At 35.4% G+C, this 13,717-nt stretch overlaps 1 protein-coding gene across 3 annotated transcripts in view; it reads left to right on the top strand.

The window, feature by feature from the left end:
- The window catches only part of DENND4C (DENN domain containing 4C), a 126,664-nt gene that overhangs the window by 50,532 nt on the left and 62,415 nt on the right, over positions 1–13,717 (top strand). For all 3 annotated transcript variants that reach the window (XM_019934884.3, XM_019934885.3, XM_019934883.3), the window contains exons 9-10: positions 716–860; positions 3,985–4,160. In XM_019934884.3, coding sequence (XP_019790443.1) covers positions 716–860; positions 3,985–4,160 — 321 coding nt within the window. The remainder of the gene's footprint in view (positions 1–715; positions 861–3,984; positions 4,161–13,717) is intronic.

Genomic DNA, 13,717 nt, shown 5'->3' with positions numbered 1-13,717 from the left:
TAAAGAAAGTTGCAAGATTGAATGTGGGGAATACCTCCCTTTTCCTCTCATCTCCCTTCCGCATATCCAGTTGCTTACTAAATGTTCAAGGTGAACTGATTTTACCTCCTAAAATGTCTTGAATCTATTGGCTTCTCTTCATCTGTGTCACTAGTCCAGGCTAGCATGATCTTTTACCTGGAGTACTTCATTATGAGCCTCTTAATTGGCACTCTTTTGGTCTTGTCTTTCAGTTTTTTATCCACACTGCAGCCAGTGTTTCCTTCTGAGAATGCAAATATAAAATTGTTGGAGAATGCAAATATTTTTACTTTGGGCATAATCTCTTGTTGTTTTCATCCCTTCCTCTAATACGCTTTAGTCACAGTAGGTTTATTTCAATTTCTTGAACATGACAATTGCTTTTCCTTGCTTCAGGACCTTTGCAAATGTTGTCTCCCCACCAACCCCTACCTTCTTTCTTTAGAGCTCAGCTCAAATGGCTGTTCTTTAGGAAAATCTTTCCGATAAATGCCCTTGTTGCCAAAGGATGAGTTTGAATCATTCTCCTATACCATCTTATTAAATTTGCTACTTTTCAATGATAACTAAATCAGGACTTGAAATTAATATTAGATTTTCAATTTATTAATATTTAGGAAATAATTTAATAAGCAAATCTTAGCACCTTTTGGTGAAACAGTTCATAATCACCTCTTTTTCTCTCCTTTTCTAGTGGAGCCAACTTTAGCACCTTGTTAATGAATCTGGGTCCTGAGACTTGTGCAACACTGCTGCTCTTTGTTTTACTTGAGAGCAAGATTTTGCTGCATTCTCTTAGGCCAGCTGTGTTGACTGGAGTAGCTGAAGCTGTTGTAGCTGTAAGTATAGAATTTTCTTTTTAGTGCAGAATTCTTGACAGAGAATTTTTACTCTAAAGGGAAATTTCCTTCAACCAAAGCTTTGAAATCACCACTAAATGTTTAACATAAATGTAGTAGGATGGCAAAGAGAAATACTAAATATAAAGAAAAAAAGTGATTTCTATTGAGAGAATTTCAATTTCTAATTTTTCATATTTTAGAGTTCTTCAGAGAATCTATATGATTACATAATAATAGAACTTGTGAATGAAGCTTACTTTATTAAATGAGAAGCTCTGGTCAATTTCAGCTGCCCTAAAATTGTGGACATGAATTACATGACTAATTTCTCCCAATTTTAACTTTTAATCATTGTGAGCCAGTAATGTATAGGAAAATCTAGGTGATTGTGAAATTGGATAATGTACAGATGTTTAGCTATTGTGAAAAGCATAAATAAAAGTTAAATCAAGTCCTGTTTTAAAACCTCTTGACGGCTTCCCATTGCAATTAGAAGGAGGTCTGATCATGTAGGGCTTTATAGGTCATAATATAGAATTTTGGATGTTCTATTTCTCTAACTCTATTTTCCATTATTTGTTTAATTTAAAATAGCTGACTCTCCTCTCTTCCCTTCCCCATTTTACTCTCATGGAAGTAAGGACCTTTTTTAGGTCTCTTTTTTACTCCTGTGTCCTCAGCATTTATCACAGTTAAATAGCATGGAGTAAACACTCAATAAATACTTGTTAAATCAACAAATGGGGTATGTCTCCAAGTTATTAATCTGGTCAGAGAAATGCTGCTAGGACTGAAAACAGTAATAACCATTTGAGATGGTTTATGGGGGGCAAAGATCCTAATTATGTACTAATTTTCCAAGCCTCCACAGTTACATGTAAAAGCAAAAGTTGTTATAACATGAAAATATTTGTTAATGAACTGACCAGTTTTAGAAAGTTCCCACTCAAATATTTCTTCCTATAAAACTTTAGGGATTATCCATGCCCCTCTGTCTGAATCTCTGTGGCCCAGTCTCTTGCAATGCGAAATCGGAAATCTTATTAAAATGCAAGATTGCATGAAATTTATGTAACCGATGTTGGAGAACAGCCTGAATTGCTTGCAAAACTATTGATAAATGAGGATTTGATAGTAAGGCAAATTACCATTTAAAGAGGAGAAAATTGAAAAGAATCCTGACAGTTTAAATTCCTCAAAAGGAGAGTGATTTGAATATCAAAGAATATTGAAGGGTTAATGGAGCCCCATAGCAAAAATTGATGGAACCAATGGGTATTCTTGTAAAATTGACATTGTTTATGATTGTGTGCAAAAGTCGAAGGTGAAGACAAGGGTGTCATATTTTGTTGTCCAGTAGTTTTATTCTGAAATTTCTTATGTAGTTAGAGGTGTAACGTACCTTTTGTTGAATGGTAGATAGTCAGTTTTCCCTGGAGGAAATCTGAAGTCCTTGCAAGGTCCTTTGCGAGTAGTTTTATCCCTCTGCTCTCTGATACCATTTTCTACTTCTCTCCCTCTTGCTCACTCTGCTCCAGCCATGCTGGCCTCTTTGCTACCCCTGGCACATACTAGGCAGTCCCCACACCTTAAGGCCTTTGCTCTAGCTGTTCCTTTTCTTCGAAGCGCTCTTCTCCTAGATATCCCCTTGACTAAAACCCTCAGCTCCTTCAAGTTTCACCTCAGTGTCACTTTCTTAATGAAGCCTACCCTGTTTGGCCTATTTAATAATACAGCCTGCTTTCCCCCTCTCCTCTCTCATGTTCTAAACTCTCATCGCCTTTACTTGGCTTTACTTTTTCTTTTTTTCGTAGCACTTAGCGCTCTCTCACATGGTATATATTTTATTTATTATGCCTTCTTTTTGTTTTCTCTCTTCCTGCTAGACTAGGTGTTGGCAAACTGTGGCCTGTGAGTCAAATCCTGGCTGCCACTTGTTTTTGTAAATAAAATTTTACTGGAACATAGGCCATTTATTTACATAATGCCTATGACTGCTTTCATACATGAAGACAGAGTTAAGTATTTGTGACAGAGACAGTGTGGCTTGCAAGGCATAAAATATTCTTATCTTTTACAGAAAAAGTTTGCTGGCTCTTATGCTACACTGTACATTTCATGAGGGCAGGATTTTTGTTTCATTCACTGTTACAGCCCCATCATCTAGAACAGTTCTTGGTACATATTAAGTGCTCAATTACTAGAAAGTAAATAAATGACTGAAGACAGAATTCCAATTCTGTATAACCATCTGGAATAACTGGCAGAGGTAGTAAATGCTATAGGTAATTATTTGGGGTGAGTACTGATGGGTAAGGTAAGAATTGAACTAGCTCTTGAAATATAGCAAGGATTTTTGTAGTAGAGGAAAGATTTTGTCATCAGTGATTAAAATTTTAATATTGATTATTAAAATTCTAATTTTTTTTTTTTTACTTATCAAAACTTGTCTTTTTTCCCTTTTAAAAAGAACACATTGATACAATTAAGGTAGAGCTTTATAAAGGAAAGCTGGTAAAGATTGTTGAGGTATGTTTTATATTGACTAATATTTTTAAGATGCCAAGATTCACTGAAGTTGGATAATATTATGTTTATTTGGGCAGTTACAAAATTTTTTTGGTTGAAATTTTTAGTTGACTATTACTGTTTCCAAGAGAATCATTTAAATTTTTTTAGTTCTTGGTGTTCTTAGTTGGATTTTAGTCAAAGGTTATCTTGAAAATTAACAGATGGATGAAATGCGTCAGAGTTAAAGATCATGAGTTTGTTTTATAAAATTTTGGGCTATTTTTTCTCCTCTTTCACTTTCTCCATAAAATGGGAATGTGGATTTTCTATAGGCATTAGAAGAATTAACATGCAAAGAGCTGTTAGCATTTTAATTGTGCTTATGATCATTGTCATTCTTGAAGATTTTAATCACATTGGTTCATAGTATCGCCTAGCAGTGTTTTATAGTCATTTAGTTTTTGGAATGAAGTTTAATATAGTCATTTAGTTTTTGGAATGAAACTAGACTTAAATGCTCTGTAATGGTCCCTTTCAGTAGTATTAGTTAATTACTAATTCTCATTGCAAATTTAAAACTTGGTTAATTTTTTAAAACTTTTTTTCCCAGATGATCTTTCCATTTCAGTGGCAATGCCCATATATTCCCCTTTGTCCTCTTTCACTGGCAGCCGTGCTTAGTGCACCTTTACCATTTATAGTTGGAGTTGACTCAAGGTATTTTGATCTTCATGACCCACCACAAGATGTTGTTTGCATTGACTTGGATACAAACATGTTATATATGTAAGTTGATTCTTTTTATATTATCTTCATTTATATTTTTCCCCACATGTAGTTACAGCTCATTGAAAGCATATACAAATATGCTACTTTTAAAAGTTGGTAATAAGTCTTCAGATTCAATGCAATGATTCTCAATCAGGACAGGTATCAGAATCCTGGAATGTTGTGTGATTTGAAAAAGATTGTGTTCAATATTATAATAGTTTATATTGGATAATAATGTTAACAGTAGGCAGGAGATATTTATGTTTATCAGAAGAGAATATGGATTATTAAAAAAAAAAGGTGAAAAACACTGCTTTCAGAGCTCAAGAGATGATACGCTATCTAGGTTTAGTTCAAAATCCGTGTGTAAGCTCTTAAAAAATGGGTTTACCTGTTTGAGTTTAGTCACGATATAGGGTAATATGCTGTTTTCTTAGTTGTCAAGATTTGAATTTTATAGGGATTACAGAGAAATTGATATTAAAAATCAGTCAGAGTTTGTGTTTACTGGAGGTGATAAATATGTATAGCAGCGGTGTAACTGAGCGTTCAGAGAGTAGAGCACCACACTAATAAAAGAAGATTCATCCATCCAGTTCTAGATGGATGTTTAGGAGCGCCCTCTGCAGCCCCGTCCTCACAAAAACAACAAACAACGTGGGTAAAGGGCAGTAAGTATTGAAACTTCCCTAGTATTAGTGCCAAATTCCAGGTCCTGGAGTGCTTTTATTCTTTACTGTTTGATACTGGCAGAAAATGAATAGAGTAAGAATTTGGGATGAGACTTCAATGGTTACAGCAGTAGAATTGGTTGGGAAAATAGCCTTGAGTGAACCAGAAGAATAACTTAAGGAAGGAAGAAAACATTTAATGTACCTTAAAAAATAATTTTGAAATGGATCTACCATTGTATTTTGAAAACTGTGTAATTGTGGTAGTTCTTTACTATGTTTGTTTGTTTATTTATTTGGGTTTTCAGTACTTAAAAAAAATTGAAGTATAGTTGATGTATAATATTGTACTATTTTCAGGTACACAGCATAGTGATTCAGTATTTTTACAGATTATATTCCAATAAAAGTTATTAAAAGGTAATGGCAATAATTCCCTGTGCTATGCAGTATATCCTTGTTGCTTATTTATTTTATACATAGTAGTTTGTATCTCTTAATTCTATACCCCTATCTTGCCCCTCCCCGCTTTCCTCTCTTCACTGGTAACCATTAGTTTGTTTTCTATATCTGTGAGTCTGTTTCTGTTTTGCTGTACTCATTTTTTTTTATATTTTAGATTCTACATATAAGTGATATCACACAGTATTTATCTTCCTCTGCCTAATTTCACTAAGCATAATATTCTCTAGGTCCATCCATGATGCTGCAAATGGCAGAATTTCATTCTTTTTTATGGTCGAGTACTATTTTATTGTGTATATATATATATATATAAAATCTTTATTCATTCATCTGTTGATGGACACTTGGGTTGCTTCCATGTCTTGGCAATTGTAAATCGTGCTGCTATGAACAATCAGGTGCATGTATCTTTTCGAATTAGTGCTTTCATTTTTTCTGGATATATTATATACCCAGGAGTGGAATTGCTGGATCATATGGTAGTTCTATTTTTAGTTTTTTGAGGAACCTCCGTGCTGTTTTCCATAGTGGCTGCACCAGTTTACATTTCCACCAACAGTGTATTAGGGTTCCCTTTTCTCCATATCCTCGCCAACATTTAGTTTTTGTTGTCTTTTTGCTGAGAGCCATTCTGACAGGTGTGAGGTGATATTTCACCGTTGTTTTGATTTGCATTTCTGTAGTAACTAGTGATGTTGAGCATCTTTTCATGTGCCTGTTAGCCATCTGTATGCCTTCTTTGGAAAAATGTATTTTCAGGTTTTCTGCCCATTTTTTGATTGTGTTGTTTGCTTTTTTGATAATGAGTTATATGAGCTGTTTGGATGTTTTGGATATTAACCCCTTGTTGGTCGCATCATTTGCAAATATTTTCTCCGATTCCATAGGTTGTCTTTTTGATTTGTTGATGACTTCCTTTGCTGTGCAAAAGCTTTTAAATTTAATTAGGTCCATTTGTTAATTTTTGCTTTTATTTATTTTGCCTTAGGGGACAGATCCAAAAAATACTGCTATGATTTATGTCAAAGAGTGTCTTGCCTATGTTCTCTTCTAGGAGTTTTATGGTTTCAGATCATCTATTTAGGTCTTTAATCCATTTTGAGTTTATTTTTGTATATGGTGTGAGGGAATGTTCTAATCTCATTGTTTTACCTGTAGCTGTCCAGTTTTCCCAGCACCGCTTATTGAAAAAACTGTCTTTTCTCCATTGTATATTCTTGCTTCCTTTGTCATAGATTAATTGATTGTAGGTGTGTGGGTTTATTTCTGGGCTCTCTGTTTAGTTCAGTTGATCTATGTGTCTGTGTTTTGCCAGACACAAAACATGCTGTTGCTGTTTTGATTACTGTAACTTTGTAGTATAGTCTGAAGTCTGGGATGGTGATACCTCCAGCTTTGTTCTTTTTCCTCAGGATTGCTTTTGTAATTTGTGGTCTTTTGTGGTTCTTTATGAATTTTAGGATTATTTGTTCTATTTCTGTGAAAAATGTCATGAGTATTTTGATAGGGATTGCATGATTGCTTGGGGAGGTATTGGTCATTTTAACAATATTAATTCTTACAATTCCAGAAGAGCAAGGGGTATCTTTGCATTTCTTTGTATCATCTTCATTTTCCTTCATCTGAGTTTTCAGAGTGTAGGTCTTTCACCTTCTTGGTTAAGTTTATTCCTGGGTATTTTATTCTTTTTGATACAATTTCAAATGGGATTTTTTTTTTTTTTACTTTCCCTTTCTGATAGTTCATTATTATTGTAGAGAAAAGCAACAGATTTCTGTATATTAATCTTGTATCCTGCAACTTTGCTGAATTCGTTTATTAGTTCTAATAGTTTTTGTGTGGTGACTTTAGGGTTTTCTTCATTTTTTAAAAAAACTGAAGTATAGTTGATTTACAGCTCTACAGCCAAGTGACTCAGTTATACACATACAGACATTCTTTTTTTGTGTTCTTTTCCACTGTTGTTTATCACAGGATGTTGAATATAGTTCCCTGTGCTATACAATAGGACCTGTTGTTTATCCATTCTAAATGTAATAGTTTGTGTCTGCCAACCCCAAACTCCCAGTCTTTCCTCTCCCTCCCCTCTTGGCAACCACAAATCTGTTCTCTGTGTCTAGGAGTGTGTTTCTGTTTTGTAGATAAGTTCATTTGTGTCATGTTTTAGATTCTAGAGTTTTCTATGTAAAGTATCATGTCATCTCTAAATAGTAACAGTTTGAGTTCTTCCCTTCCAATTTGGATGCTTAATTTAATGGGAAGGCTTTCAACTTTTCACCATTGAATATGATGTTAGCTGTGCATTTGTCACATATGGTCTTTATTATGTTGAGATATGTTCTCTCTGTACCCACTTTGATGAGAATTTTTATGATGAATGGATGTTGAATTTTGTCAGTTGCTTTTTGAGTGTTGAGATGATCATGTGCTTTTTGTCTTTCCTTTTGTTAATGTGGTGTATCACATTGATTTTACATATTTTGAACCATCCTTGTGTCCCTGGAATAAGTCCAACTTGATCATGTGTTTGATCCTTTTTATATATTGTTGGATTTGGTTTGCTAATATTTTGATGAGGATTTTTGCATCTATATTCATCAAAGATACTGGCCTGTAATTGTCTTTTTTTGTAGTGTTTTTGGTTTTAGTACCAGGGTAAAGATGGCCTTGTAGAATGAATTTGGGAGTGTTTCATCCTCTTTAATAATTTGGAATAGTTTTAGAAGGGTAGGTGTTAGCTCTTCGTTATATGTTTGGTAGAATTCCCCTGTGAAGCAGTCTGGTTCTGGACTTTGTTGGCTGGGAGGTTTTTTTTTTATTACAAATTCAATTTTACTGCTAGTGATTGGTTTGTTCAAAGTGTCTGTTTCTTCTTGATTCATTCTTGGCAAGTTTTGTGTCTAGAAGTTTATCCGTTTCTTCTAGGTTGCCCAATTTGTTGGCATATAAGTGTTCTTAGTATTCTTTTACTTTTTTTTTTTTTATACTTCCATGGTGTTGGTTGTTATTTTTCCTTTTTTCATTTCTTATTTTTTTTAATTTGGGTTGTCTTTTTTCTTCTTGGTGAGCCTGACTAAAGGCTTATCAATTTTTTTTTTCTTTTTTCAAAAAACCAGCTCTTGGTTTCATTGATCTTTTCTGTTTTTCTCAAATCTCTTTCTTATTTATTTTCTCCCTGAGCTTTATTATTTCCTTCCTTCTGCTGACTTTGGCCTTTGTTCTTCTTTTTCTAATTCTTTTAGGTGGTAGGTTATGTTGTTTGAGATTTTTTTTGTTTCTTGGGGAAGGTCTGTATTGCTATAACCTTCCCTCTTAGAACTGCTTTTTCTGCATCCCATAGATTTTGGAGTGTAGTGTTTTCATTTGTCTTGAGGTATTTTCTGATTTCCTCTTTGATTCCTTTATTGACCTGTTGGTTTTTTTAGTAGCATGTTTTTAGTCTCTGCACATTTGTTCTTTTCTTGTTTTCTTTCTGTAGTTAATTTCTAGTTTCATACCGTTGTGGTTGGAAAAAATAGTTGATAAAATAATTTCTATCCTCTTAAATTTGTTAAGACTTGTTTTGTGGCCTAGCATGTGATCTATCCTGGAGCACGTTCCATGTGCACTTGAAAAGAATGTTAATGATGCTGGTTTTGAATGTAAATGTCCTGTAGATATCTATTAAGTCCAGCTGCTCTGTTGTGTCATTTTAGACTGCTCTTGCATTATTGACTGTCCATTGATGTAAGTGGGGTTTTAAAGTACCCTACTATTACTGTATTAGTGTCAATTTCTACTTTTGTGTCTGTTAGTATTTGCTTTATATGTTTAGGTGCTCCTGGGTGCACGTATGTTGAGTGTAATATCATTTTCTTGTATTGATCTCTTTATCATTTTATAATGCCTTTCTTTGTCTTTTGTTATAGCCTTTGTTTAAAGTTTATTTTCTGATATGAGCATTGCTACCCCCACTTTCTTGCCATTTCTGTTTGCATAAAGTATCTTTTCCCATCCCCCCACTATCAGTCTTTTTGTGTCTTCAGCTCGAGTGAGTCTCTTGTGGAAAGAAGGGTCTTGGTTTTTTGTCCAATCAGCCACCATATGTCTTTTTTTAAAAAATATTTATTTATTTATTTTATTTTTGGCTGCGTTGGGTCTTGGTTGCAGTACGCGGGGTCTTCATTAAAGCATGAGGGATCCTCCACTGCAGCGTGCAGGCTCCTCATTGAGGTGTGCGGGCTTCTCTCTAGTTGTGGTGCATGGGCTCAGTAGTTGCGGCATGCAGGCTCTGTAGTTTGGGTGTGTGAGCTTCAGAGCGCATGGGCTCTGTAGTTGCGGCATGAGGGCTCTCTAGTTTTGGCCCAAATGCTCAACAGTTGCAGTGCATGGGCTTAGTTGCCCCATGGCATGCAGGATCTTAGTTCCCTGACCAGGGATCAAACCCACATCCCCTGCATTGGCATGGAATTCTTTTTTTTTTAATGGTAAATTTTATGTTATGTATATTTTACCATGATTTTATTTTATTTTTTTAACATCTTCTTGGAGTATAATTGCTTTACAATGTTGTGTTAGTTTCTGCTGTATAACAAAGTGAATCAGCTATATGTATACATATATCCTCATATCCCCTCCCTCTTGCGTCTCCTTCTCACCCTCCCTATCCCACCCCTCTAGGTGGACACACTGATCTCCCTGTGCTATGTAGCTACTTCCCACTAGCTATCTATTTTACATTTGGTAGTGTATATATGTCCATGCCACTCTCTCACTTCGTCCCACCTTACCCTTCCCCCCACTGTGTCCTCAAGTCCATTCTCTGTTCTGCATCTTTGTTCCTGTCCTGTCCCTAGGTTCATCACAACTTTTTTTTTTTTTAGATTCTATATACATGTGTTAGCATATGGTATTTGGTTTTCTCTTTCTGACTTACTTCACTCTGTATGACAGACTCTAGGTCCATCCACCTCACTGCAAATAACTCAATTTCATTTCCTTTTATGGCTGAGTAATATTCCATTGTATGTATGTGCTACATCTTCTTTATCCATTCATCTGTCAGTGGATACCTAGGTTGCTTCCATGTCCTGCCTATTGTAAATAGTGCTGCAGTGAACATTGTGGTACATGTCTCTTTTTGAATTATGGTTTTTTCAGGGTATATGCCCGGTAGTGGGATTGCTGGATCATATGGTAGTTCTGTTTTTAGGAACCTCCATACTGTTCTCCATAGTGGCTCTATCAGTTTACATTCCCACCAACAGTGCAAGGGGGTTCCTTTTTTTCCACACCCTCTGCAGCATTTATTTTTTGTAGATTTTGTGATGATGGCCATTCTGACTGTGTGAGGTGATACCTCATTGTAGTTTTGATTTGCATTTCTCTAATGATTAGTGATGTTGAGCATCCTTTCATGTGTTTGTTGGCAATCTGTATATCTTCTTTGAAGAAATGTCTATTTAGGTCTCCTGTCCATTTTTGGGTTAGGTTGTTTTTTTGATATTGAGCTGCGTGAGCTGCTTGTATATTTTGGAGATTAATCCTTTGTCAGTTGCTTCGTTTGCAAATATTTTCTGGGAGGTGGATTCTTAACCACTGGACCACCAGGGAGGTCCCACCATATGTCTTTTGATTGGAGCATTTAGTTCATTGACATTTAAAGTAATTATTGACAGGTATGTAATTATTGTCATTTTATTACTTGTTTTCCAGTTGTTTTGAGGTTTTTCTCTGTTATTTCTTTTTGTTTCTTCCCTTGTGGTTGGATGATTTTCTTTAGTACTATGCTTCTGTTCCTTTCTTTTTAGTTTCTGTGTAACTATTGTAGGTTTTTGATTTGTGTTTTGTCGGGTTTATATATTGTTGACCTATAACTATGTCTACTTTTTGTTTTAAACTGGTAGTAATTTAGTTCAAACACATTCTAAAATATCTACATTTTTTTTTACTCCCTCTCCCCGCATTTTGTGTTTTTGATGTCATATTTTGTATCTTCATGTTTGTCTCTTAACTGTTTATTGTAGTTATAGTTGCTTTTACAGTTTTTTGTCTTTTAATCTTCATATTGGCTTAAGTGGTTGATCTTCAGTCCTTACTATACATTTGCTTTTCCTAGTGGGATTTTCCCTTTCCTATAGATTCTTACTTTTTTGTCCATTTAGAGAAGACCCTTTCACAGTTCTTTTAGGGTAGATTTAGTATTGATGAACTCTTTTAGTTTTTGCTTGTCTGAGAAGGTCTTTATCTCTCCCTGTAGTCTAAGTGATAATCTTGCTGGGTAGAGTATCCTGGGTTCAGACTTTTCCTGTTCTGCACTTTGAATATATCATGCCACTCCCTTCTGGCCTATAAAATTTCTGCAGAGAAATCAGCTGATAGCCTTATGGGGGTTCCCTTGTATATGACACTTTGCTTTTCTCTTGCTGCCTTCAGAATTCACTGTTTACTTTTAACTTTTGTCATTTTAATTGTGATATGTCTTGGTGTGGGCCTGTTTGGGTTCATCTTGTTTTGACCCTCTGTGCTTCCTTTACCTGGATATCTGTTTCCTTCCTCAGGTTTGGTTAGTTTTCAGCCATAATTTTCTCAAATACATTTGTGATCCCCTTTTCTGTCTTTTGGTATCCCTATAATGTGAATGTTGGTATGTTTAATGTTATTCTGTAGATCTCTTAAACTGTTTCCATTTTTTTAAATTTGTTTTTCTTTTTTTCTGTTTTTCTTTTTGCCTCTTGTTAGTCCCAGTGGTCCTCCAGCCAGCCAAGGGGGCTTGTCTACCCTGCGTAGGACTCCAGGACTGGGGTGCCCTATCTATGGCTCTCATCACTCACTCCCCTGAGAGGGTGTCCACCTGTGTAATCTCCCATTTCCTCTGAGTCCCCTCCCCTGGGCACAGGTCCCAACCCAATCACTTTTCTTCCCTTCCATGTGTATCTTTCTTACAGCCTTGGTGGTACAGGAGTCCATCTGCCAGTTTTCAGTTAGTTTTTCATGAGAATTGTTCCACATGTAGATGTATTTTTTGATGTGTTCATGCGGGGAAGTGAGCTCCATGTCCTCTTAGTCTACCATCTTGATTGATCTCTACTATGTATATTTAGATTTACTTATAGCCTGGAAATAATGAACTGCTTGGAAGCACTAAATATTTCTTGTCATACACATTTCATTGTTTTTCAGTAACTATCCCTGAAAAACAGTTATTTCAAGGTTGTATATATTGTGGTGCCTTTGGAAATGATTTTGAAGTTTTAACTCAAATATTTACCTCATTTTATTTACTGTTCTGAATAAAAGAATATTATAGAGATTCTTTTTTTTTTTTCTGTACGCGGGTCTCTCACTGTTGTGGCCTCTCCCGTTGCGGACCCCAGGCTCCGGACGCGCAGGCTCAGCGGCCATGGCTCACGGGCCCAGCCGCTCCGTGGCATGTGGGATCTTCCTGGACCGGGGCACGAACCCGTGTCCCCTGCATCGGCAGGCAGACTCTCAACCACTGCGCCACCAGGGAAACCCTATTACAGAGATTCTTAATTTTGCCCAGGTTTAAATAACTTCTATATAATTTCTGTTGTTCAAAGCGCTGTTTTGTAAAATAATTTTGAACTCTCCTTAATTGTACTTACAGAATTATGAAATGTTCTAGATACCAAAGAATTATAGAGAATAATGTAAATAACTTGCATGAATCTTCCTCCCAGATTCCACCCACTAATACATATTATATATGTATTAGTATAAATGACATTTTGTTTTTCATGCTTTAAAAATTTGTTTGTATAGTTTTCTGTGAATTGCTTTTTTACTCATCATTCTCTATGCGGTTCATCCATGTTGATACACGTAGCTCTACTTTGTCTTCAGTGTTTATCAGTGTTGATGGGTATTTAGATTGTAGTTAGATTTTGCAATTATGAACAAAACTGCTCTGATCATTATTATGCATATTTCTTTGAGTACATGGTTAAAATTCCTCTGAAACATATACCTAGAAGAGCTAATGTTGGTTGCTAGGCATAGCTAATGCCATATTACTCTTTCCCCTCTTCATCAGCAAACGAAAGTTCTCTTTGTTCCATATCATTGTCAGTACTTGTTATGATCAAACTTTCAAATTTTTGCCAACTTGATGGTAATGGGATGTCACTGTGGCTTTAATTCACATTTCCCTAATTAGTAGCAAATGATGTGTTTTAATTTCTTTTTGCCCTTTGGTTTTTCCCTCCTTTTTTGGTACATTTTCCTGTTGGGTTGTTTGTCTTTTTCTTTTGATTTGTATAAGGCCTTTATATAATCTGGAAGTAATTCTTAGTCTGTTATATGCATTGCAAATAGCTTGTGCCACACTGTGATTTGTATTTTCATTCTGTTGTGTCTTTTGATGAACAGAAACTTATATTAATTGATCACAGCTCTCAGTTTCTCTTTATGGATTGCCATTTTTGGTTCTTGTAC

The sequence above is a fragment of the Tursiops truncatus genome, chromosome 6 (assembly GCF_011762595.2).
Source record: "Tursiops truncatus isolate mTurTru1 chromosome 6, mTurTru1.mat.Y, whole genome shotgun sequence".
Lineage (NCBI taxonomy): Eukaryota > Metazoa > Chordata > Mammalia > Artiodactyla > Delphinidae > Tursiops > Tursiops truncatus.
The sequence above is the reverse complement of the archived record's forward strand: the minus strand, read 5'-3'. Positions and strand labels throughout refer to the sequence as shown.